The sequence below is a fragment of the Lepus europaeus genome, chromosome 2, assembly GCF_033115175.1.
Source record: "Lepus europaeus isolate LE1 chromosome 2, mLepTim1.pri, whole genome shotgun sequence".
Taxonomy (NCBI): domain Eukaryota; kingdom Metazoa; phylum Chordata; class Mammalia; order Lagomorpha; family Leporidae; genus Lepus; species Lepus europaeus.
In genome coordinates, this window is record NC_084828.1 from 152583098 (window position 1) to 152610735 (window position 27638).

The following is a 27638-nucleotide window of genomic DNA, read 5'->3' on the forward strand; positions in this document are numbered from 1 at the left end:
ATGACAGTAGGGGGTTTTTATTTAAGGCATAAATCCACAAGGACAAACAAGAAAATGGTACCAACAACATATTGGAAACTGAACAACAGTTGGAGAGGTGATAATTGACTGAGCAGCTGTTAATTGGCTTAACTGTCCACCCAAGAGAGCTGAATGGGAGGCTGGGACTGGACAGACAACATGATTCACACTGCGGACCACCTGCTTGGAATTGGGTGGCACCAGCTGGGAGTGGGGCTGAGGCTGGATAAAAGAGAAAAACTGACTGAGAGCCGGAGTTGATGTGAGGCAGCTACACCCAGCAACATTCTCTTTCTTCATAGGGCAAATTGAATAAGTAATGCTTGCAAAAAAAAAGTGTAACAAGATGATCTAAGCATGTGACTCAGAAATAATGGACATAAATGCTAAAAAAGGGAACAATCAGCTAAAGGATCTGAATATGACTGCTTCTAGGGAGGGGGAATCGGTGACAACTGTTTGTCTCTTTATACGCATGCATAATTCTTATAAAAATACAAACTACATTTAAAGAAAAAAGAAGGAGGGAATCAACGGCCAGGAGCTGCCACAAGAACCAAGGGTGTGTGAGTTCCACACCCACAAGGCGAGGGGTGGGGGGACCGGGTGAGGTTACTGAGGGGCAGCAGCCCCCCTGAGGTCACGGGCATGCGTCTGTGCCTGCGGGTGCAGTGGAAATACTGAATCTTCCTGGTGGGGTTCAGGAGTTTTCGTGGCAGTGAGAGGTTCATGTTTTGAGCATCTCGATACAGGATAGAGCAGAGCAGGTACCCTGGGTGCAGGCGTGGCCCTGAGCCTCTTTCCTGGAATGTCCTGGGGACAGAGCGAGTGACTGCACGGCTCAGAGACACACTGGTCACGGAGCTGCATGGCAGCTGACTTACCCCTTCCTAAGAGCCTTCACCAATGGAATGTCCCCAGTGCCATGAAAGAAGGGGGCAGGAGGTTAGGGAGGTACTTGGCCCGCCTGGGGTCCCTGTCCCGTGATCAGTTCCCAGAGTTCTGCTCTCATGTCACCTCTTCCTCTCTGCCGTCATTGTACGTCCACAGAGCCTCTGGAAGGAACCTTTTCATTTCAGTAGCAACTCAGCTCTGCTCGGCAGATGCTGTGCTGTGGAGGGGAAAGGAGTGATGACCTTAGTTCAGGCTGTTCTGTTATAATTGCTTACTTTATTTATTTATTTGACAGGTAGAGTAATAGGTAGAGTTATGGACAGTGAGAGAGAGACAGAGAGAAAGGTCTTCCTTCCATTGGTTCACCCCCCAAATGGCTGCTACGGCCGGTGCTGCGCTGATCTGAGGCCAGGAACCAGGTGCTTCCTCCTGGTCTCCCATGCGGGTGCAGGGCCCAAGCACTTGGGCCATCCTCCACTGCCTTCCCGGGCCACACCAGAGAGCTGGCCTGGAAGAGGAGCAACCGGGACTAGTACCCGGCGCCCATATGGGATGCCAGCACTGCAGGCAGAGGATTAACCAAGTGAGCCACGCCGCCGACCCCTGTTATAATTGCTTATTAAAGGTAAGAAGATCCACAGTTCAAGTAAAATCCACAAACTGAACAAATCACCTTTCCCATACAAATATCTGACAGTTCAAATATAGAGAATGTATATGTGTATATGTGTTCATACACATATAAATGTATATGCACCTGCACTTCAAAATTTCATGGAAAATAGAATTAAAAAATAGGTTTATTTTCTTGCAGAACTTTTTTGAATATGACCGATCCTCAAAAAGTTCATGCAAAGTATGTATTAGGAAAAAACTGTGAATGGATTTCAAGATTTTTTTGTGACAAAATAAAGTTACTGTCAAATTCTATTTTTCCACAAAGTCTTTGAAGCATCCTAATTGATATCCTCAGATGAACTAAAATAACTGGCCTGAATGATCTCAAGATTTTTCTAGCTCTCAAATTCTATGGCCTACACATCCTTTAATATAAATATATAAGGGATTGATTGTAAAAGGGAGTATACAAGGAGTTGAGTAAAGTGAACAAATACATTCTAAGGATGTTTCAGTAGTATTTAGAGGTAAACTTTCTTTTAAGAATAAGAAAATTAAATCAATTTTTACCTGTATTCTTTCATTATGGTCATTATACTTTCTAGTATAATTCAATGTCATGTCAATCACATAGTCACCCAGAAAGGGAATATGTTCCATGTCAACGTACTGTGTTAATTATTCACTTGATATGCAAAAACAAGAATGACAGAGATCTGTGCTATCATGGAAGATCATAAAACACAGCCAGTGCGTGATGCAAATAACAGAACATTTGAAGACAGGAGGGCTCTGAGTCTTCCGCGGGGGTTTTGTTGGTAGAGGAGGAGCCTTGAACTAGGGGCTGAGGGTCCTGTAAGTTGAACTGCAGGAACAGCCCATTGTGGGTGGCCAAGGCTTAAATACTTCATCAGCAAAACACGTTGTAAGTGCATAGGAAACATTTTTCCTGTCTGAAAGAGAAACACTTGCTTCAGGAAACAGTAGGAAGTTGGGTTGAAATGGCGTTATGGAGGCAGTGTTACGGGACAGCAGATAAATCCGCCACCTGCAATGCTGGCACCTCTTGTGGGAGCTGGTTCATGTCCTGGCTGCTCTCTACCGATGCAGCTCCCTGCCAATGACCTGGGAAGGCAGCAGAGGGTGGCAGAAGTGCTTGAGCCCCTGCACCCACATGGGAGACCTGGGGGAAACTAGGCCTCTGGCTTTGGCTCAGCCCAGTCCTGGCCATCGCAGCCATTTGGGGAGTGAGCCAGTAGATGGAAGAGCTCTCTCTCTCTCGCTCTCACTCTCTTTCTCTCTGTAACTCTGCTTTTCAAATAAATAAGTAAATTTTAAAAAAGAAAGAAAATATAGTTATAATTCATGGCTAACGCATTAAGGGTTGATTTTCTGGTCCAATACTTCCTAAAGCCTAATTCCAGGAACACTACTTATGTTCCTTGGGCAAAGGATTTCATAACACAATTTCCTCCCTTCAGTGCACACTGGCATGCCAAATATCCTCCAGTTTAACTCAGGATTTCCTAAAGGGGATTTCACTGAATAGTCAGGGACCCTCTTGGGGGCTCACTGATTGACTTACCTCCCTCTTCTGCCCTCCATGTCCAAAAACTTGGGTGCCTGAAGTGTCAGCATCAGTAGTTGGCTGTGAACGGCTGATTTGTGTGCAGTGTACGTGAGAGGGTGATCAAGTGGAAACAGCTAGGGAGCTGTTGAGGCAGCAGTAATGAACTTGGGATGGAGGTCAGGCCAGCAGGTAGCACTGGCAGCTAATTGGGTGACTAAATTCTCTAAGGAAGAAAGGCTTGGGAGGAAGCACAGAAAACCCTAGGCCGTGATTATGGGCCTGCAATTTGGAACTGCATGTTTCAGCTCTCCTCAGAGTGTGGAAGTACCCTCAGCACACCTGACCCCGCACCTTCTCCATTTTGTCTCTTTCCACAAGAGCACTTCAGAAAGCTCTTGAAATGAAATCATAAGTCCATGCCATGTCACTTACACACCGTGTCAAGCACACCTCATTGACGAAGCCTTCTAAGCCTGACCACCTACTGCAGTGTTCGACTCACCTGAACCCTGCGTGTTGGTACAAAAGGTGTTTGATATCCATTGATATCCATAGTTCCTTCATAACACATTTCCATAAAGTTTTTGAATACTCATATAGTAGTAATTACCTTTTAAAACAACATGTCAAATTTTTTTTTTAACATTGATTTATTTGAAAGGCAGAAAGAGAAAGAAATATATGGGAGAGACAAAGAAGTCTTCCATCAGGTGGTTCACTCCCCAAACGATGACAACAGCCAGGGTGGCCAGGCCAGAGCCAGGAACTTCATGCAGTCTCCCACTAGGTGTGGGAGGGCAGCCTGGCGTGTTGTGTCACAATGCCTGCTCCAGCACATGGTTACTTAGGTGTACTGCTTGTTGTCTGCTTCTAGGTAGAAGTGTGACTTCCTTGACAACAGAGATCTTCATTTATAACATATCCCAAAGGCCAAGAACAGGGTGTGGCACAAAACTCACACCCAATAAATATTTGTTGAGTTTAGCAGAATGAGAAATTCTGCATTTACTTGTTCATTTATTCAACAGACATTGATTAGGTCCGTCCCTCTTATTCCAGCCAGAAACTGGAGATTCCATAAATGGACAGGAAATGGACCTGGCCCGCAAAGAGTTCCAGGTTGAGTGGTAGAGATAGAAGTGTGATGGCTCCTATCTGTCAGTGCTGTGTACACAGTAGTGTGTGTGCCTTGTTCTGCAACCCTGACCACACACACTAGAGTGGGAATTCCATCTGGGTGATAGTGAAGGCAGATTCTAGGTCAGGAGATTTGTCAAGAAGTTGGCTTGTCTAGGAGCCACGGCAGGTGGGTGCCAGCACTCCAGCAGAAGGAAGCTCAAATGCAGGATACAAGGCCCGTGCAGACAGCAGCATGGAACATCACATGACCGTGACAAGGCAGCAAATGAGGCTGTAGATGGAAACAAGGAACCAAAAAAATCCAGGAGCTTTAACAGAACATTAAACCAGAAAACATGTGTGCTAGACTGCACAAAAGAATTCTGTATGGCAAAAGTGAAGTTCTGAACCTCTTGCTAATAGGATGTATTGATGGATTGGATGTAGAAAGAGGGGAATTGGTATGACTTGAGATTCTGGTTCCATCCGAGAGGATGGAGCCACTGTTTACCAAGAGGGAAGCCTGGGGCAGGCAGAGGATTAAGAGACAAGAGCAGGAGTTTGGGGACAAGTTAAGCTTTAATATAACTAGTTGACTTCCAAATCTAAAGTTTAGGAAAGCGGTCTAGATGGAGGTAGTAAATTTGGAAGCAGTAAATGCAGATGTGACCTTTCAGGCTGGGAGACTAAAACTCATTTAATCATTTAAGAAGTGAGACCAGGCCGTGACTGGCATTGTGGTGCAGTAGATAAAGCCACTGTCTGCAATGCCAGCCTCCCATGTGGACTCAGTTTGAGTCCTAGCTGCCCCAGTTGCCGGCTAATGCACCTGGGAATGTGGTAGAGGATGGCCCAAGTGCTTGGGTCCCTACACCCACATGGGAGACCCAGAAGAAGCTCCTGGCTCCTGGTTTTGACCTGGCCCAGCCCCAGCCATCACAGAAATTGAGGAGTGAACCAGCAGATGGAAGATCTCTCTCTCTCTCTCTCTCTCTCTCTCCCGCTCTCTCTGTAACTCTAACTTTGAAATAAATAATTTAAAAAAAAAAAAGAAAAGAAAATGTCAGGGAAACTGATGAGTGTTACATTGTTTGGAGGCATGAAAACTGGTCCACACCTTGGAAAAGCCATATGGCAGTAAATTATATACACTTTGAAACAGTGATCACACTTTTCAGATTTTATTTTCAGACAGAATGAGCTGGGGAAAGACATAGGCACGTAGCTTTCTCTGTACTACTGAGAACAATGCAAATATCCAATAGGAGAGCCCTCACTGAGTGGGCTATGATTCCTCCTTGCAAGGGAACATTGTGCTACCATAAAAGAATAGAGTGTGTGCACACATACATACTTGTGAAAGGGAAATCTTACATACATACATAGGTAACATAACTACATGGCTTTTAGAAGCAAGACAAGCGATGCGTGTCATTTGCTAATACTTGCTGTAAAAGGTGGGTGGGGAGACGTGAGCCTCACCTGCTTGGGCATCCCTCTCCAGAGGGTTCCTGAGAAGGTTGCCTGGTGGGCAGGGGACCGGAGACTAGGAGATGCAGAAAGGAATGGAAAGACTGTTCTTGTGTATCAGTTTGTACTTCTTAAATTGTCAAACCTATGACTCTGTACAAAATTGAAATAAGACAGGTGAAAAGGAAAGAGGCCCAAGCGCCCTGTCGTGAGGACTGTGTGTGTTACACAGGGAGCAGGGCGAGTGTGTGGAGGACTGGAGATCCACATAGATGGGCTCCCTCCCAACTCCTCTTCCCGAGAGGCTGTGGGGAGGACGGCGCTCCTGTCTCTCAGGGAATCAAAGGGAGGAGGGTCTTGTCATCCTGCCCGAGAGTCACGTGGCCACGCCTTGCCTTAGTACAGTGTCATGGTGATCAGACTTCACAAAAGAATAAAAGTTATGCAACTTCATCTCACATAGCGTTACCCAGATGGAAGGTGCTGGAAGAAGAAAAACCTCCTCCATATGATTCATTCACAAACTGTACTGCTGTGGATTTAGAATCACAAGGATCTTGTCATCCATCTGGGTTTCAGGGATATATTTAAGAGACCTGGTTTATCTATTCTGTCTCACATGGAATCAGATTTAAGTTCAAAATCCACGTTAACATCATTTTGGCTTTTGTTAATGCCAAGGTTGTTTGGGGAAAGCCAAGATAGAGACTACCGAGTAGAACTGTATAAAAAGCAATCATGCATTTCCACATCTCTGAGGGTAGGGTGTATGCACCCATGTACTGGCAACCCCAAACTTCAGAGCCCTGAGTTTATAAAGGCTGTGTACTTACACAGGCACTATATGTAAATTAATTGGGAAGAGGGAATCCTATATCCCCAGTTGGTTCTCAAGATGATATGACGTGCTACAAGACACGTGCAAATCATGTTTTATTAAGGTGCATTACCACTGTTGATAAATAGACCTCCTGAATGAGGTTCTAAGCCCACCTGTGTCATAGCAAACTCCGTCTTCCAGGAAACGCTCCACCACACCTAATTTGGAAAATTCCAAATAAATTACAGTTGTAAATATCTGTTTTGTAACCATTTCAAAGAACTGACCATTTGCTTTTAATTTCCACTTTTTCAAAACAAAAATGTTTATACTGGTTGCATTTGTGATACAAGAGTTTTTTTAGGACAGCGTTGAAAAACTAATCTTTATCAATTTAAGACCAAAGTGTCTCTTGCCTGATTTTTTAAAATTATATTTGTTTCTAAAAATGCTTAGCCACGTGCTATATTTTAGATTCAAATCATTTAGACAAGTAAAGAAAATCCCAACCAGAATGTCTGAAAGGTTCTCTGCTTTATATTTAGCAAGAATAAAAGGCATTGGTGTGAACTGGAAGAGGAAATGATACCATGTTTCTGACTTGCCCCTCCCTTCAGAGAAGGGGTCTTTTTGATGCCTTTTTATTGTGTATATCCTATCTCTGAAAATTTAGGGCTGCTTGGTTTTCATCTAAGTTTGTTATCTGTGAAGGGAAGTGGGAGGCTTAACAGAGATGAAAATTTTCCTTCACCGAATTTCAATATAGTTGTGTGCAGTTGTGCTGATGTTCTGAATTAATCTAATTATATCATCTTGAATTATTTGCACCTATTTATTTGTTTCCATGAGATAATATTTAATCCATGCATTGCACTTCATTTTTTTTGTCATTAAGTTTTAAATCCGGCCAGTGCCGTGGCTTAACTGGCTAATCCTCCACCTTGCGGCGCCGGCACACCGGGTTCTAGTCCCGGTTGGGGCGCTGGATTCTGTCCCGGTTGCCCCTCTTCCAGGCTAGCTCTCTGCTGTGGCCAGGGAGTGCAGTGGAGGATGGCCCAAGTGCTTGGGCCCTGCACCCACATGGGAGACCAGGAGAAGCACCTGGCTCCTGTCATCGGATCAGCGCGGTGCGACGGCCGCAGTGCGCCAGCTGCAACGGCCATTGGAGGGTGAACCAACGGCAAAAAGGAGGACCTTTCTCTCTGTCTGTCTCTCTCTCACTACCCACTCTGCCTGTCAAAAAAAAAAAAAGTTTTAAATCCACCCCCCCAAAAAAAAGAAACCCTGCAAAATAATTAAGTTATAAAGTCTCTACACAAAACAGCAGTCTGAGCTGTTGGCCAGTGCTGTGGCATAGCAGGTTAAGCTGCAGTCTGCAGCGCTGGGCACCAGTTCTAGTCCCAGCTGCTCCACTTCTGATTCAGCTCCCTGCTAGTACACCCAGGAAAGCAACAGAGGATGGCCCAAGTGCTTGGGCCCCTGCTGCCCATGTAGGAGACCCAGAGGAGGCTCTTGGCTCCTGGCTGTGGCCTAGTTCACCCCTGGCTGTTGTGGCCATTTGGGGAGTGAACCAGCAGATGAAAGATCTCTCTACCTATATCTCTACCTCTATCTCTCTGTAGTTCTGTCTTTCAAATAAATTAAATAACCTTTAAAAAAAAATCTGAGCTGATGATGTTTAAAGAAATGACATGGAAAGAAATAATAATTTTCCAAAATGTATTCCTTTACATAGGAATGCAAAATTATGCTTTTGTGTGACCATACTGATTGTTAAAAGTTAAAATTATAGCCATAAATCCAAAAGTTAAATGATTTGTGCAGTCACCACCATGAACCAATAGTCCATCGTTGATCTTTGTTCAATCAAAATCTTCTGCTCTCTTTAAGCCAGACCTATTATTTATTTCCTTAGTTCTCAAGTTCATTACCACAGAGGAATTTGAGCAGGTTTTCTCCTTGATTAACATTCCAGAAAAAAAGCACAGCCCACTGCTTTTCCCTAGAAACGGAAAGCTGGGGTCATGGAGTCGGGGGGCTCTGACCGTGAGTTCTCCCGCACAGAGCTGCCAAGCTCCAATACGCTCCTTTTCTCTACGGAGCAGCCACCCCGGGCCCAGAGAAGTCTGCGCCTGAGACGCTGACTGCCGGCTGATTGCTGATTTCTGGACATAGTTTACCCTAAGCACTAATCTTTATCAATTTAAGACCTCTGCTTGGATGCCTGCAATACGCTCGCAGCCTTCAAAATCGGAGGCCCTGGACACACTACATGTCTTGACTCTTAAATAACATAGCCATGGTCCTTTCAAAGGACTGTTTGCCTGGTTAACCGCCGGTTTGCAGGTGAGGTTTAGTGTCTCCTGCCTTACTGGGGTGGCAGCATGGTTGTAGACTCCAGGAATCCTGCTTCTTCTGTTTGTCCCACAACGTTACTTGTTACCTTTAAGGAAAAGATGCACCAGGCGTCCTTTATTTGAGACTTTTATAATGACATTTTGTTTAAATCAGACTAGTATACAGGACACAGACTGAGAGGAAAAATACAATTCTCTTGTGAAACAATTAACTGCAGTACATGAAGATAGATACACACGGCTGTAAACTAAGTAATCATAAACATATGAAAATATGCCAGCCTGGTGTTTGGAATATCATGGAAACATACACAGAGACATAGAACTTGTTCCTTAGAGAGAAAGGGCCCCATCTCTCCCCTCATTAGGATTGGCCTGGTTTCTATTTCTGAACCTGGCGGTGGTGTTCACAGTGGGAATTCGGAGCAGTCACTAGGCAGCGCAGCAGCGGCGGCCCACAGTCGGGAACCTGCCTCCCTTTTGATTCCCCCGAGTCGGCCTGGTAGCTTTCCACCAGTCTGCCAGGCAGCGCTCAGCCCACATGCTGTGAGAATATGAGGACTCTTAATTGAGAAACTCCTCAATACCGATCTTGCAGATGATCATCATAAAAAGTCGTTTTCTCAGGATCAATAAAATTCTAATTTTCTTCAGATATATGTAGGTTTTTCTTACCTATAATTCATCCATAATAAACACTTGTGTGTTAGAGCCAGGAAGCCCTCTCTCTTTTTTTTTTTTTTTAAGATTTATTTTATTTATTTGACAGAGTTACAGAGAAGTAGACACAGGGGCAGAGGTGGAGGGGTCTTCCAACCTCTGGTTCACTGCCCAAATGGCTGCAGCAGCTGAAGTCCAGCCAATCAGGAGGCAGGAACTTCCTCCAGGTCTCCCATGTGGGTGCCGGGGCCCAAGGACCTGGACCATCTTCTGCTTTCCCAGGCCATAGCAGAGAGCTGGATCAGAAGAGGAGCAGCCAGGACTCAAAACTGGCACCCTTATGGGATGCTGGCACTTCAGGCGAGGGCTTTAACCCGCTGGGCCATAGCGTCGGCCCCATGGAAGCCCTCTCTTTCAGCTCCATATGATTATCTCAATAGATGCAGAGAAAGCATTTGATGAAATACAGGCCTGTTTCATGATGAAGCTCTCAGCAAATTGGGTGTAGAAGGAACATTTCTTCAACACATTCAAGGTAATTTATGGCAAACCCATGACCAGTGTCTATCGAATGGGGAAACGTTGGAAGCGTTTCCACTGAGATATGGAACCAGACAAGGATGTCAGCTCTCACCATTGCTATTCAATATAGTTCTGGAAGTTTTAGTCAGAGCCATTAGGCAAGAAAAGGAAATCAAAGGGATTCAAATTGGGAAGAAGGAAGTCAAACTCTCCCTATTTGCAGATGACATGATTCTATATATTGGGGGATCCAAAAAACTCCACTAAGAGACTGTTGAAACTCATAGAAGAGTTGGTAAAGCAGCAGGGTATAAAATCAATACACAAAAATCAACAGCCTTTGTATATACAGACAAGGCCATGGCTGAGAAAGAACCTCTAAGATCAATTCCATTCACAATAGCTACAAGAAAAAATCAAATACCCTGAAATAAATTTAACCAAGGATGTCAAAGATCTCTACGATGAGAATTACAAACCATTAAAGAAATAGAAGAAGATACAAAAAAAATGGAAAAAATCTTCCATGTTCATGGATTGGAAGAATCAATATCATCAAAATGTCTACTCTTCCAAAAGCAATTTACAGATTCAGTGTGATACCAATCAAAATACCAAAGACATTCTCAGATCTAGAAAAAATGATGCTGAAATTCATTTGGAAACACAGGAGACTTTGAACAGATAAATCAATTTTACACAACAAAAACAAAGCCGGAGGCATCACAATGCCAGATTTCAAGACATACTACAAGGCAGTTATAATTAAAACAGCCTTGTACCAGTACAAAAATAGATTGATAGATTCAATGAAACAGAATAGAAATGCCAGAAATCAATCCAAGCATTTATAACCAAGTTATCTTTGACAAAGTAGCTAAAACCAATCCCTGGAGAATGGACCTTCTCTTCAATAAATGGTGCTGGGTAAACTGGATTTCCACATGAAGAGGTATGAAGAAAGACCCCTACATTACACCTTACACAAAAATCCTTGCAAAATGGATTAAAGACCTAAATGTATGACCCAATGCCATCAAATTATTAGAGAACATTGGGGAAACCCTGCAAGACATTAACACAGGTGAACAGTTCTTAGAAAAGACCCCAGAGGTACAGGCAACCAAAGCCAAATTGAAAAATGGGATTACATCAAATTTAGAAGCTTCTGTACTGCAAAAGAAATTCTCAGGAAAGTGAAGAGGCAACTGACAGAATGGGAGAAATTATTTGCAAGCAATGCAACTGATAAAGGATTAATAACCAGGATATATAAAGAGATCAAGAAACTCAACAAACAAACCAGTGAAGAAATGGGCAAAGTATTTAAAGTGGCATTTTTCAAGAGGGAATCCAAATCCAAATGGCCAACAGACACATGAAAAAATGCTCAGGATCACTAGCCATCAGGGAAATGCAAATCAAAACCACAATGAGGTTTCACCTCACCGACATTAGGATGGCTTTCATACGGAAATCAAGAAACAACAACTGCTGGTGAGGATGTGGGGGGAAAAGGTACCCTAATCCACTGTCAGAAACAACAACTGCTGGTGAGGATGTGGGGGGAAAAGGTACCCTAATCCACTGTCGGTGGGAATGTAAACTGGTAAAATCACTATGGAAGAGTTTGGAAATACCTCAGAAATCTGAATACAGACCTATCATATGACCCAGCCATCCCACTCCTGGGAATTTACCCAAGGGAAATGAAATCAGCAAATATAAGAGTTATCTGCACCCCCCTGTTTATTGCAGCTTTATTCACAATAGCTAAGACACGGACTCAACCTAAATGTCTATCAACTGAAGACTGGATAAAGAAATTATGGGATGTATACTCTATGGAATCCTAATGAAATCTGGTAATTTACAACAAAATGGATGAATCTGGAAAACAACATACTTAGTGAAATAAGCCAGTCCCAAAGGAAAGAATACCATATGTTCTCATGATCTGTGATAACTAATAGAGCACCTAAAAGGAAATCTGTAGAAGTGAAATTGACACTTTGAGAAGCGATAACCTGAACAGCCCTTGTCCGTCTGAAGAGGAACAGTTTTTTATTTTGTTTTTTTTCTCAATGAGAATGGGACAGGGAGGAGGAGGTTGGGTGGGAGTGGGGGTGGGAGTGTGGTATAGTGGAAACAATCACTGTGTTCCTGAAGTTATACTTATGAAACTTGTACTCATTAAATAAAATGTTTCTTTGGGGAAAAAAATAGATTCATGTGAGAGTCCTTTCAAATGAAACAAGAAAACAAAAAAAATCTCGTTCAAGATAATTTGGGAAAAATAGCTGTGTGTGTCGGCTGAACGGTCATTAGAAAGAAAAACATGAGTCTTGACTCTATTTTCTCTTTTCCATTCTTTCTCTTTTTTCTTCCTCTTTTACTGTATTTTTATTTCTTCCCTCCCTCCCTCCTTCCTGTCTCTCCCTCTTTCTTTCGCTCCTGTGTTTCCTTCCTTCTCTAGTGTAGACAGAGCCAGCAGTCTCCTCATTCTAAGATTTTCTGAAATTCCCCTGTAAGCGTGCGCCATGAGCACCAGTTGGACGCGTTCCCTGTCTCATCATGACTTCCAGGGTCTCAGTGCCGTCTGCCCACCTCCTAGGCCAGGTTTCCTCCAGAGACTCTTAGCCCTCTTGCAAGGCAATACAAGCCTGTCCCTGCCAGGGCGTCCCCAGACCTCCTGGGTCAGAATCCCCAGGGTGGGGCAGGCGTTCAGCGCAGCCACTTCGGGATACCCCCATCCCATCTCTGGGTGTCTGCTTTGAGTCTCAGTTTCTGTGCTTCTGACCCAGTTTCCTGCTGGTCTGCACCCAGGGAGGCAGCGCATGATGACTTAAGGGCTTCCAGCCCTGCCCATGCAGGAGACACAGATGAAGCTCCCAGCTCCTGGCTTCAGCCTGGCCCTTCCTAGCTGTTGTGGGCATTTGGGGAGTGAACCAACAGATGGAAGATTCTCTCTCTCCATACTATCCCCCTGCCCCCAGACACTTTGCTTTCCAAATAAATTGAATAAATATATAAATAAATATTTTTAAAAAATAAAAAACAACTTGATTTCTTTTGGGGAGAGGAATATGTGACTTAATCTTAAAATTTCTTTGCCTGCAACTTCCAGGAGAAGAGATGCTGTCCTTGTGTCTCCTAGTAAGAGATAAGAGAAGGTTTTCTTCTCTGAACTAATGTTTCTTTGCTGTGGATAACTTGGAAAATATGGAGGAAGTTTTTTCACATGTAACCTAGACAAGTTTCTTCATTCTCATTGTTGATGTGGAAACTCCAGGAAGCCATGACCTGTTAGACCAAGAGAATAGTGCAGGTTGCTTCTGAGATGTTATTACTGGAGTTCTTTTGTGTTTATATATATATATATATAGAGAGAGAGAGAGAGAGGGAGAGAGAGAGAGAGCGCGCTTCAGTTCAAATGTATAATCTCCTCCTCTTCCTCTTTCTATTTCCTTAGTACTAAGCCAGTGCTTGTCCCGAGCCTTACACCCTGCTCCATCACTGAATAACTGTTTTACACCAATCAGCATGTCATGCATGAGTTCATGTTAAGAGTTGGGGTGCTTTTGTTGGAAATCATGCTTGGCATGTGGGAAACCTTGGGGCACCAGGCCCAGGCAAACCAAGATTGAAGTCCTTCACCGTTGCCTTGGGAAAGTTCTGCAGGCCGTCTCCACATTCTTTACATAGTGTACAGTTTGAACATAATTTGGCTCCCAGCTCATACAGATGGATGTTTAATCCCCAAAGCTGTAAGTTATTTTTATTGGGAGAATGGAATCTGATCCAACTGTATTGTTTAGGAGGTGGGCCTACTGGGAGGTCCTTAGCTCACTGGGGGTGATCTCAGCTCTGGCTGTTGCAGCCACTTGGGAAATGAACCAGCGGATGGAAGACCCCTCTCTCTGTCTCTCCCTCTCTGTAACTCTACCTCACAAATAAAAATTTTTTAAAGATTTATTTATTTATCTGAAAGGCGGAGTTACAGAGGCAGAGGCAAAGAGAGAGAAAGAGGTCTTCCATCTAGTGGTTCACTCCCCAAATGGTCTCTTAAGTTAATACAGAAACCATTTTTACAAAAGAAAACAGGGGCCGGCACTGGGGCATAGTGGATAAAGATGCAGTGCAGGCATCCCATGTGGGCACCAGTTCTAGTCCCGGCTGCTCCACCTCCAATCCAGATCCCTGCTATGGCCTAGGAAAGCAGTGGAAGATGGCCAAGTCCTTGGGCCCCTGCACCCATGTAGAAGACCGAAAGATGATCCTGGCTCCTGGCTTTGGATGCGTGCAGCTCCAGCTGTTGCGACCGTCTGGGGAGTGAACCAGTGGATTGAAGACACCTCTCTCTCTCTCTCTCACTCTCTCTCTCTCTCTCTCTTCCTCTGCCTCTCTGTAACTCTGCCTTTCAAATAAAATGAAATTAATCTTTAAATAAAATAAATAAAAAAGAAAACAGATCTACTGCAGCTCAAATAATCAGTAACAACGAAAGTGATAGTCTTGGCCAGTATTTTGAATTCTGAGTTTTGTTATTTTAACTTAATTTTTTCCAGTATTCAATTTATCACCTTTTATGCCAATTTTTGAAAGACAAAAAATGGCATTTTCCTTGAACTTTTATTAGACCATAGGTCTTGTTTTTTTTTTGTTTGTTTGTTTGTTTGTTTGTGCCAGGCAGAGTTAGTGAGAGAGAGTGTGTTACAGACAGTGAGAGAGAGACAGAGAGAAAGGTCTTCCTACCGTTGGTTCACTCCCCTAATGGTCGCCACGGCCAGCGCTGCGCCAATCCAAAGCCAGGAGCCAGGTACTTCCTCCTGGTCTCCCATGCAGGTGCAGAGCCCAAGCACTTGGGCCATCCTCCACTGCACTCCCTGGCCACAGCAGAGAGCTGGCCTGGAAGAGGAGCATCCGGGACAGAATCCAGCATCCCGACTGGGACTAGAACCCGGTGTGCCGGCGCCGCAGGCAGAAAATTAGCCTTGTGAACCAGGGCACTGGCCAGACCATAGGTATTTTAAGAGAGGTAACATAAGGAAGGACTGGTCTCTTTAGTGGATAGGTAGAGGTGGGTGTCGGGGCACAGAGGGATAAGCCACTTCTCGGGGCTCTCCCATCCCATATTGCAGTGCTGCGATCGCGTCCGTCTGCACTTGCAGTGCAGCCCCCTGCTAACGCGCACTCTGGGAGGCAGCAGATGATGGCTCAAGTGCTTGGGCCCCCGCCTCCGTGTGGGAGACCCAGACCCAGTGCCTCGTTCCAGGCTTTGGCCTGGCCCAGTCCCATCTGTCGCAGGCATCTGAGTAGTGAACCCGCAGACAGAAGGCCTCTCTCTTTCTCTCTCTGCTTCTCACTCTTTTTCTCTCTCACAAACTTTCAAATAAAGAAAAATTTAAAAGACAACAGTGAGGCAGCGTGGTGAAATCCGAGCTGCTAGGACTGCAGGCGCAGGTGCAGCTACACTGGCTTCCTTCAGCGGCTTCCTGGTTCTCGCATCACTGTGCTTCCTAACCATCCTGACCGAGTTCCTTCTTCAGTCCTCAGCCCCCTCAAGCCTGTTCTTTTCCTGCCTCTGGTCCTGGGCTCACGCCCATCTTCTGAAATCTCTGACAGCTGCTCTCTGAAAATCTAGGGTCGATGTGTGTCCCGGCTCCACCTTCCCTCTGCCCCTGTTCCACGCTTATGTGAGATCTGCAAGTTCTTGGAGCTAGGCCCCGTGTAGCGGATCCTATCTCTGCCTCATTACCTTACAGGTGCCGAGCCACTCAGCACGACCACATCCACAGCCAGCCCCCAGCTGGAGGAGGCTTGCGAGCAGATGTGTGGATGGTTGTGTGCGCATGTGTGTGCGCACACACACACACACTGCTGTTGTGTCTCACTTGTGTGCCAGTGTGAACTAGCCCTCATCTGTCAGGCAGCTGTAGTCTGGGCCCACGTCAGTACCGCTTCTGTTTCCCCTGCCCCTCTCCCTCTGCACACCTCGCTGTCCAGACAGATTGTCCCTCCTCCTGTAGAGGCCACCACACCTTCTCCATGTCCCCGTCGTGGCTTCCATCCACCGTGCCTCAGTGGTAGACACAGGAGGCTCTATGCCTCCTGACTGCCAGAAACGTAAACATTAACAATTTATTAATATAAACATGGATTTGGGAGGTGGAGGTTCTTGTTACTGTTTTCATTGGGTTGGTTAAGCCAGACACGTCCAGTAGAAGGAAGAACTGACACCGGGGTGCAGCCTGCTGTGCAGCCAGGTTGCCAGCCGCGGCGTGTAGCAAGTGCAGTTAACCCCGCAGGATATTCTCAGGTGCCACCACTGGCCAAAGAGTTGGAGAAAATTCGGAGAGTGCCAGTACCCTAGACAGTGGAACGGATTCTGCTAATCACTGCTCCTCCTTGAAACCAGTGAGGACCTCATTCCTTACCAGCAGGTCAGGAAGAAGGACCTAGGGAGGGGAAGGTGGGGGGTGGGGACAAAGAAGGAAAAAGACTAGGTCGGCAGCTTATTATACTGATCACATGCGTGTCAGATTGTGTTTGGTATTTAGGGTCACTAAGGACTAAAGTGGTTGCGGGTCACTATATAGAGAGTGGCTTTGAAATGGTGTTACATATAAAAGGCACCACAAGTCCAGATGCCCAACCAAAGAGGTAGAGTGTGCAAAAGAACACAGGAAATGCCTTGTAAAATTTGCAACACTTCCACATTATTTATAACAGAGCAAAGGATTTGGAACAACTCAACAGCCACCAGCAGGGATCTGGTTAAATAAGTGCCGGTTCATCCCCACGCTGGAGTCTCTGTAGCTGTCGGGAAAGAGTGAGGAGGAGCCCTGCTCACTGGCCTGGAGGGAGCCCCACGCTGCAGAAGCGTGGGAAGACGGCAACCAGAAGAGGGTTTTGGATCTGTGTGCACACTTGCTCATATTGCTAGGAAAGAAAATGAAATGGAAAGATGTTGGTCACACCATATTGATTTCAATGGAAAGATAAATTTAAAAAATTTTAAATATGTAAGAGAAGGAGACCAGGTAGGAAACCGGACTTAGGATGTACCTTGACAGGTAGTTTGACTTGGGAATTATGTAAAGTTTCGACATCCATAAAACAAAATACGCCTAAAAATGCATATGCGCACACACATGCAAAATGAGACAAAGAAATAAATGAAGCTAACTGTACTTGACTAGTGACTTAACCACAGCCAGAAAGAATGATCTCAACTGACCTTAGAACATAATAATTTACTGTACATTCTCAGTGAGATATATTCAATAGTCTTATAGGCTGTTATGTTGTGATGTTTAGAAATTAAGATTTTTCCACTGAGGAAAAAAACTAAGAACAAAATTTTAAAATGTATGTGAAAAAGCCCTGTGTACCCAAATTTGCATTAGAAGTATTGGAAGAGCTTATTCGTCCTTTCTGAGAATTGTACTCTGTGACGTATCATGTTTGTGTGTATTTATGGGATGCCATATTCTAATCCTATGCATGTATACCATGTGCATTGATCAAATCAGGCTTCTGTTTATGAAATGGCATCACTTCAGCATGCTGGGAGCCTTCAGGTCTTCTGGTTATTTTGAGAGGTATCGCAGTGTTCCAGACCACAGTTACCCTCGCGTACGGAACAGCAGCCGCCACCAACCCAGCCTCTCTCTGTCCCCGGGGCCTTGTCCCTGTGACCCTTGGGGTCCCTCAGCAGCCCTGAAGGGCTGAGCTTCCCCACCCTATCGTGAGGACGAGAACGAGCGCTGCGGGCAGCCGCCACGTCCTATCAGGTGCCTGCTACCGTGATTCCAGAGTCTTCCTTGTCCTCCATCGCGGCGTTCTTACCCGGGCACGTGTATGAAATTCTGCGGAAGGGTGGGATTGTCTCAGCCGTTCCCAGACGGATCGCCGCGGCCAGGCTGCATGGGGCAGTAACAGACCTCCGTCTTTCCTTTCTTGCAGCCATGGAATTCCACGAGCACTTGCACAGCATAGGCACCAAGGAGGGTTTGAAGGAACGAAAGCTCCAAAAGGCGGTGGAGAGCTTTACCTGGAACATCACCATCTTAAAGGTACGCACGGCCAGTTCTGCTGCGGACTTGGCGGGCTTCGCCGGCCTGCCTCCCGCTCCCAGAGTGACAGCTCCTGCCTCGTGGGCCTCCTCCCAGGAGGCTGCCACCACGGCCGCTTGGTGCTGTGACTTGGGGACTTCGGTGGCTGGCGTACTGTAGATTCAACAAAAGACTTTGTCATTTTATCCAGAAAATATTTTAAAGTTCCTAAGTGCCAGTCGCTACGTGTGAAATAGAAAACATTGCTTACAAAGGAGTGATTGGAAATGTAAAGATTCTGGCTTCTCAGAGTGCATTTACACTTTAAAATATTATGGCTGCTTTCATGTTGCTATGACCCTAAAAAAAGTAGAAAAGAACCGTACGGAACATAATCCAAGGAAATACAAAAAAGAATTTCCATTTGAAAGCAATTTTCCTTCAAGGGAAAAGAAAAGGCTCTGTGTCCGTGTTGACTTGACTGGTTTTAAAAATCAACATATTTTGCTTTAATTATAAAAGTGCCACATTTTCATTGTAGAAAATGTCAAGAGAGCAAGAAGCAGAGATAGACAGAACCCCACCCCCCAGAGATGGTAGCGGTTGGTCTTTGCCTTGGTCCCCTCCTCTTTCTCTGGGCTGTGTACTATTTAACACCATGTGGCTGGCGCCCCGGCTCACTAGGCTAATCCTCCGCCTAGCGGCGCTGGCACACCAGGTTCTAGTCCCGGTTGGGGCGCCGGATTCTGTCCCAGTTGCCCCTCTTCCAGGCCAGCTCTCTGCTGTGGCCCGGGAGTGCAGTGGAGGATGGCCCAAGTCCTTGGGCCCTGCACCCACATGGGAGACCAGGAGGAAGCACCTGGTCCTGGCTTCGGATCGGCGCGGTGCACCAGCCACAACATGCCGGCCGCAGTGGCCATTGAGGGGTGAACCAATGGAAAAGGAAAACCTTTCTCTCTGTCTCTCTCTCTCACTGTCCACTCTGCCTGTAAAATAAATAAATCAGTAACTAAAACCATCTATACATACTTTGAAAGTCTTCGATGTTTCTTCCCGGTGTTTGGGGATGTGACAGAGAAGTTCTTTCCTTCTGGATCTTAGACAACTAAATGTGAACTTGCTGTCTGCTACTCACCCTCCAGACTTCATGCTGGGATGAATTCAGGGCTGTGAAGACGTTATCGCAGCCGCCCTCTTCAATTTCCTCTTCCCCTGCCAGTCAGGAGATGCTGACAGCAGTCTTCTCATTTGATTTTGTGAAAGGTTCTTCCCAAACTAGCCAACTTGGATTTTCTCATGGTACACACTCCTGCTCATTTTTGTAGCTAAAATAATTTTCTTGACTTCTTCCAACACTTCCATTCTTATAGATACCCCCCCCCCCTCTCTCTCTCTCTCTCTCTTTAAATTTATATCTCTAGATATTCAGCTTAGAATTTAACCCTGATGGTTTGCAGTTCAGTGAACAGCAGACAGAAGAATTTACAGTGAAAGGGGCTTGGCTCACTCCCCATCAGAGGTGGGGGTACGTTACAAGCTTCCTGCCAGCCCAGCTGAAAAGAATACAATAGTTCAAGCCCTGTGGCAGGAACTAATGCTTCTTTTGCTCTTGTTCAGTTATAGGCAAAATAGAATGAAGAAGCAAACTTCTGCCTGGCACAGGTGATCCCAGAACCAGCAACCTGGGCCTCACTGGGAGCTTTTAGTGTGTGGCAAAGGGAGAGCTTCCCCTCTGCTCTCTGGAGGTGTGCTGGGATGAGCTGACAGCAGTCTGGTTGCCAAGAGAGAAAGGCACGCAGATGTACCTGACAGGTACAGGGGACAGCCGCAGGAGTGTGAGCCCACTAACCCTGTGAGGCCGGGGGCTTATATGCATCCCAGATCGCCATTTATATTGTAGGGCAGAATTCCCCGGGGCTCCTTCCCAGCCCCACCTGCGAGACCTGCTGTAGTCAGAGCCTGAGGTTCGTAGGCACAAGAAAGTTTGAGAAGCACTGGCCTCAGAGCTGCTGAAAATGGGGCCTGGCTCACGATTAATGAAAAACAGCTGACAGAGTGTGTGCCATTAGGTAACCGAACCAACAGCTGTGCCGAAGAAACCTGCTCTCTTTCCATGTCATGTCCAGGAGAGACTGAAATCTGTAGGAAACAAGTGTGCAGGATGAGGGAATAGTCTTTTTACAGTTTCCAGGATAACACTTCCTGCAGCTGGTGTCCAAGCATAAGAGAACCTGGGTGAGGAGTGGGAGGAGCTGCAGAGACCCTCGGGCGCTTCCAGGGAACAAAAGGGCCTTTTTAATTCCCGTGTCTTGCAGGTTTAAACGTTCCTTAGGAGAAGGAGCACTCATGTTGGGGGGGCGGTGGGGGTGGGCAGGGGTCCTAAACAGGAGTTTAGTCTGAGACGAGCTAGCAACATTCGTCTGGAAGAAGGGGATAGGACCCTTGGTGTCCTCCCACCACTTTTTCTTTGCTCTGGGCTTGGAGCGGTGGCAGCCGCACAGCATGACATGTGGCGTGCGGTGGACGGTGGGTGCCTCCTGCCACACATTGGCTCGGGAGGGTCTCAGATGGCAGGAAGGCCTGCTGGGGGGACCCCAGTGTGCCGAGGCCAGGGTGTGGCGCTCACCTGGTGCTCTCCTCAGCCCTACCCCAGACCTGTAGGACCAGAGTCCCAGGGCCAGGGCCCCGGATTCTGCTTGCTTTACAAGTTCTTCAGGGGACTTGGCAGCACGCTAAAGAGATTGAATACCACTGCCCTAGCTTGCAAAGTACCTTTCTCCATGCCTCACCCCGCTCATCGAACTGTAAAGGAGGTGGAATGGCCAGTGGGTCCCAGGACACAGGGCTTCAGTGCCGGACAAACCAGGACTGCTGGTCACCTTGAGAGGAGGCGCCCTACCCTGGCAAGGATGTCAGTCCCAAGCTTCTAAAAATCTTTACTTACCTTGTTTAATATTTTAACTTTGGGAAGTGTTTTAGAATATGCAAGTGAACACGCACAGTCATCCACTCCTAACACCTAGGCTTACGTATTCCAGTCATTTTCCCTTGAATATAAAGTATTCATTGTTTTTTATGAATCCTTCTTCTTAATGTAGGGAAGATAAAAGGTTTACAATCATCTCAGATCCTCCCTCGAAGAAATAATCATTATTTGATTATTTGGAAACTTTTTAGATGTGGGTGGGTGGATGGATGGATAGATAGATATCCATTTTATGGATTCTGAGTCATATTTTCTCACATTTTTTGCATCTTTGGAGTTGGTATATGTGTCTTTTAAGCTCATGGTATCTTTGCGTTGTGTCATAGTTAAGTTGGCAGTGATTTTCTTCTCAGTCAAATGTAAAATACTGATCGTTTTATAACGGCTACACTCTCGAATCTGCCTGTCATCCTATCCGGTGTATCTTTTTTCTTTCAAATTTCCCACTTCTCCTCTTCACGCCCGTTGTCCCCACTGCCTTCCTGAACGCGTGTAAGACAGGGCAGTGGTTGTTTAGAGCTCTGTCGTGTCCACCGCTCAGACTCGAGCCTCTGCGGGCTCCCTGAGCTCCAGAGCTGCTCCGTCAGCCCAGTGGAGCTGCTGGGCTCTGTTTGCATCCCTTCTGCCCTGCGCGGGAGTTGTGCAAGCAGTGAACTGGGCTCTTGTTTGAATACCTTCTCTCAGGCACCCTGCCTTAAACTCTACATCTGGCCTGGTTTTTCCCTTGCCTTTCAGCCCCATTCCTGCCTTGTCCTGTGCCACTGCTGTCTTCCCCCCTCCAGTCCATCACTCCTCCTGCTGCTTCGTTAAACGGAAGGAAAAGGAGATGGCCGCTAATTCAGTCTGCATCTCTCCAGCCTGGGTGTGTCTTAGATACGATTTTCAGAGTGTGCGTGTCTGTCCAATACGGATTCTCTGGATTATAGAAGTTCGTCCACTTATGTCATACCTTTTTCTCAGGGGTCGTTGCTACTTGTGGTTTTTACTTCGTTCTGCTTTTGCCAGTTTTACTCTTTTCGTTCATTCCATCCAGGATGGGGGGAACGGAATTCTACAGTGCATTTTTTCATTTGCCAGCATAATCAAGGAGTTCCCCGACCTTTATTTGCCATGTGCTAACATGTTCATGGTACTAGTGATAATCTTCACACATCCATTCATGGTGGGATCTTACAGTAGAAGAGTCCTATTTTTAATTTATCTGTTTTGGTAACAAGGGTAAAACCTCATTCCAGTGCACTCACAGAGAATCATGAGAGACACTGGATCCTGAAGAGGTCGTGATGGGACAGGGGTCGCAGGAAACCCAGACTGGAAATTGCTGCCCAGCCCACGGTGCCAGAGAACTGTCAGAAACCCTGGCAGCCCAGAGTCCCGGCCGTCTGTACGGCCCGGCTGTCTCCTGCTCGCCCTGTGCCTTTGCTACATTCTCTTCCTGCTGCCACCCAGCTCCTTCCACTCTGAGCTTCTTTTGTTATATAACTTGGCCTGGTCCTGATCGTACCTTACCAACTTTTATCTCTGGTGTTCAGTCTGTTTGTAGCTCTGACTGTCCACTCAGCTCCTTCACTAGGCCTCCTTGGGTCAGTTTCTCCCCCTGCTTCAATGCGGTGTGTCCAGGAGGGCCTTGTTACAGGGCCCCAAAGAGGGCGAAATGTGCAGTGGCTGCTGCACTCACCCACGGCTGCGTAATAAGCCGTCGCAGAACTACTGGCGTACGACAGCCTAGACTGCTTCTTTCTCATGATTCTGAGGGTTAGCTGGGCTCAACTGGGTGGTTTTCCTACTCCACGTGGTGTTGGCCACAGTCCCTGGTGAGGCTTTATTCTGCTGGGAGTCCAGGTGGGTCTGGAACATCCAGGCAGCTTCACTCACATGGCTGGCGTCTCACCTGGGGTGGCCAGAATAGCTGGGCTGTTTAGTATCTGTGTAATACATTGGACTTAAATTAACAGTGCTTATTACAACCAAAGGTTTTTCCCAGATGAGTGGCCTTACCACTCGACCCTCAGAAACAAGGCTACCAACTGAGCCCTGAGAGTAATTGGAGATTTGTTCTCTTTGGGAGCATAAGACTGTGGCCAAAAATACATCCACGAGCTAGAAGGCTTTTGTACCTGGTAACAGATTAATCTCAGTTTTTCTCATTTTCACCTGAGGTGCAATGCTTACCTTGAAGACTGGTGTTTGTTTCTTTTCCAAAAGTGACTACAATGGCCCACGTATGCCTCTTTTCCTTTGTTGCTGCTCATATCTGTTAGCTATTTTATTTATTATCTGTGATGTATTATGCTGCCAGTTTTCCTGGAAAGCTTTAATTGTGCAAAAGGAAACACTGGGACAAGAATCCAGTCCCCAGATCAACCCTCCACCATCCTATAATCGAGACGCTGCAGCGCGTGATTGAAGCATCAAGGGCTCCTCTGACTCCACTCCGTGAGTTCCTCTGAACCCTTGCAGGTGGAGGCCAGGGGGAGGCAAGGCAGCCTCCCTGCTGTGGGGAGGCGAGTTTATCTTTATCACGTTCCATCCCATCAACCGTGTGAATTAACACAGGGAACCCAAAGGACAGAAAAAGGAATCCAGCCTCTTATTCTTTTTGTTGTTGTTGTTGTTAATTTTCCCCCTAGAAACATTTTATTTAAAGTATAAAAACTTCAAGCATTTCCTAAGTACAACTTTAGGAACACAGTGATTCCTCCCTCCCACCTGCACTCCCACCCTTCTTCCTCCTCCCCCTCCTATTCCCATTCTTATTTTTTATTAAGATCTGTTTTCAATTAACTTTATACACATAATGTTTACTCTATACCTAGTAAAAAATTCAACAATAGTGTGAAAAAAAACCTGTTCCTCAGCAGTTGAGACAAGGGCTGTTCAAAGTCATCGCATCTCAAAGTGTCAATTTCATTTCTATAGATTACCTTTTAGCTGCTCTGTTAGTTACCCAGATCAGGGAGCAAATATGGTATTTGTCCTTTTGGGACTGGCTTGTTTCACTAAGTATCATGTTTTCCAGTTGCATTCATTTTGTTGCAAATGACAGGATTTCAATTTTTTTACCACTGTGTAGTATTCCATGGAGCACATATCCCATAATTTCTTTATCCAGTCTTCAGTTGACAGACATTTGGGTTGATTCCATATCTTAGCTGTTGTGAATTGAGCTGCAGGAAACATGGGGGTACAGATAATTCTTTCATATGCTGATTTCATTTCCCTGGGGTAAATTCCCAGGAGTGGGATGGCTGAATCATGTGGTAGATCTATATGCAGCTTTTCAAGGGATCTCCATACTATCTTCCACAGTGGCTGTACTAGTTTATAGTACCACCAACAGTGGATTAGGGTACCTTTTTCCCCATATCCTTGCCAACATCTGTTGTTGTTGATTTTTGTATGAAAGCCTTCTAACTGGAGTGAGGTGAAACCTCATTGTGGCTTTGAGTTGCATTTCCCTGATGGCTACTGATCCTGAACATGTTTTTTTTATTTGAAAGAGTTACAGGGAGAGGTAGAGCCAGAGTGGGGCGGGGATCTTCCATCTGCTGGTTCACTTCCAAAATGGTTGCAACAGCCAGAATTGAGCAGTTCTGAAGCCAGGACCCAGGAGCCTCTTACAGGTCTCCCACAGCGGATTAGGAGTCCAAGGACTTGAGCCGTCTTCCACTGCTTTCCCAGGCCAGAGCAGAGAGCTGGATCCGAAGTGGAGCAGCCAGGACTCAAACCAGTGATCATATCAGATGCCAGCCCTGCAGGTTGGGGCTTTAACCCACTGTGCTACAGCACCAGCCACTGAACATTTTTTCATGTGTGTGTTGGCCATTTGGATTTCCTCTTTTAAAAAATGTCCATTTAAGTTCTTTGCCCATTTCTTAACTAGATTGTTTTGCTGTTGAGTTTCTTGGGCTCTTTATATATTCTGATTATTAGTCCTTTATCAGTCACATAGTTTGCAAATAATTTCTCCCATTCTGTCGGTTGTCTCTTTATTTTCCTGAGTGTTTCTTTTGCTGTGCAGAAGCTTCTAAATTTGATGTAATCCCATTTGTCAATTTTGGCTTTGCTTGCCTGTGCCTCTGGGGTTTTTTCCAAGAGCTCTTTGCCTATGCCAGGATTTCCCAATGTTTTCTAATAATTTGATGGTATTGGGTCTTAGATTTAGATCTCTAATCCATTTTGAGTGGATTTTGTGTAAGGTGTAAGGTAGGGGTCCTGCTTCATACTTCTGCAGGTGGAAATCCATTTTTCCCAGCAACGTTTGTTGAAGAGACTGTCCTTGCTCCAGGGATTGGTTTTAGCTATTTTGTCAAAGATAAGTTGGCTGTAGATGTTTGGATTGATTTCTGATGTTTCTATTCTATTCCATTGGTCTATCCATCTGTTTCTGTGCCAGTACGAAGCTGTTTTGATTAGAACTGCCCTGTAGTATGTCCTGAAATCTGGTATTGTGATGCCTCCGGCTTTGTTTTTGTTGTAGAAGATTGCTTTAGTTGTTTGGGGTCTCTTGTGTTTCCATGTGAATTTCAGCATCGTTTTTTCTTTATTTGAGAAGGATGTCTGATGTTTTGATTAGTATAGCAAAGCCTCTTACTCTATGACAGGCATGTGAGCATTTGCTCCAGCTTTAGTAACTCTGGTGATTGAAGTCTTTATTCCAGTCTCAGAGGGATACTGACCAGGCAAGGATGCCCTCCTCGCTTCTGACCTGTGCACGCAGCCATAGCCAGGTAGAAAGCCCCCTGGGAAGGGTGGCTATTGGACAATAAAGACTGACAATGTAAAATGTGACGCCGATACTCCCAGGGCCCACTCATTCTTTTGTTCACTCATTAAATGAGTTTGAATCGGAAATCTGCATTTCTTTTTCTGATTAATCACAGGAAGAGTTGATACGCTTAGTACATTGCAAACAGAGGAAGTTCTGCTTGCTTTAAAATGTTGCATGTAACATGTGGGATTCAATTTGCTATAGTTTGGGCCTCCCAGTTTAGTTTATACAGAAAAAAGCTCAAACACACACACACAAACACACACAGAGAGAAGGGGCCAGAGAGAAAGAACTGTGTGTGTTTCAATGTAATTTGCTGCTTAGACTCTGTATTGGGCAAGGCCTTTAGTCTCTCTCAACTCAGTTTCCTTATTATAAACACACACAGTATTACAGCTTCCCTTGCGCAATTAAGAGACTCTCACAAGATAATCTTTGTAAAGGGCTTAATACCGTAGTCATTCAAGAAATGGTAACTAAAGTCTCCAGAAGACTGCCGATTATGATTCTTTTTTCTTTCTCTCTCTCTCTCTCTCTCTCTCTCTCTCTCTCTCTGCATACTCTAGGCTCTGTGTTTCAATTTTTTTTTAAAGATTTATTTACTTATATGAAAGGCAGAGTTAGAGAGAGAGGGAGAAGCAGAGAGAGAAGTCTTCTACCTGCTGATTTACTCCCTAGATAGCCGCAATGGCCAAGGACTGCATCAGGCTGAGGCCAGGAGTTTCCAGGTCTCCCACTTGGATACAGGGGCCCAAGCACTGGGGCCATCTGCTGCTTTCCCAGGCACTTCAGCAGAAAGCTGGATCCGAAGTAGAGCAGCTGGACGTGAACAGGCGCCCATATGGGATGCCGGCGTCAGAAATGGCGACTTAACCAGCTACACAACACTGGCCCCTGGGGTTTGAAATTTAGGACTACGATTGCACCCTCATCCCTTCCGAGCTAGTTTGAATGGTGATTGTAAGAAATATATTAAAGAGCTTCCATAAATTCCTTTTTGTTTCTCTGCAGTAATTTTTGGTTCACAGCAACATTGAGAGGAAAGTTCAGATATTTTCCCTGTACCTCTGCCCTGACGCCTTGACACCTTCCCCACTACCAACATCCCCTACCAGGGCACTGATGAACCTGTGCTGCCACTCTGTTGTCACCCAGAGTCCATGGTCTATGTGAGGAGTCACTCTTGGTCTTGTGCAGTCTACGAGTTGGGACACAATGATGTATTTCTAGTAGTTTCTTTTTAAAATTTTATTGTGTATATTCAGTGTATACAACTTGATCATAATGGCATCATATGAGGTATTATCACGCCCTGAAGATCCTCTGTGCCCTGTGTACCCAGCCCTTCTTCCCCAAATCCCTAGTGGCCAGGAGTCTAGTACTGTCTCCATGGTTTGCTCCCGAGCACTGTGGAAGGAGGTTGGAGTACTTGGCCTGTGATTCTGAGCACCTATGAAATACTGGTTTGAAAATGACTTGATTTCTAGATGAAAGTACCACCATCCAAAGCAGTGACTAACCACAAAATATTTACTAAAAAGCACTGTGTTTGTGACCACTATTTTTTTTTAAGATTTATTTTATTTATTTGAAAGATAGAGTTACAGAGAGAGGTAGAGACAGAGAGGGAGGTCTTCCATCTGCTGGTTCACTCCCCAGATGGCTACAACAGCTGGAGCTGCGCCGCTCCAGAGCCAGGATCCAGGATCCAGGAGCCGCTTCCAGATCTCCCACTTGGATGCAAGGGCCCAAGGACCTGGACCATCTTCTACT

At 45.6% G+C, this 27638-nt stretch overlaps 1 protein-coding gene across 1 annotated transcript in view; it reads left to right on the forward strand.

Annotated features, from left to right (window-relative positions):
- The window catches only part of PLCL2 (phospholipase C like 2), a 191552-nt gene that overhangs the window by 150957 nt on the left and 12957 nt on the right, over positions 1-27638 (forward strand). The window contains exon 5 of the mRNA XM_062215130.1: positions 18020-18129. Within this exon, the coding sequence (XP_062071114.1) occupies positions 18020-18129 (110 nt within the window). The remainder of the gene's footprint in view (positions 1-18019; positions 18130-27638) is intronic.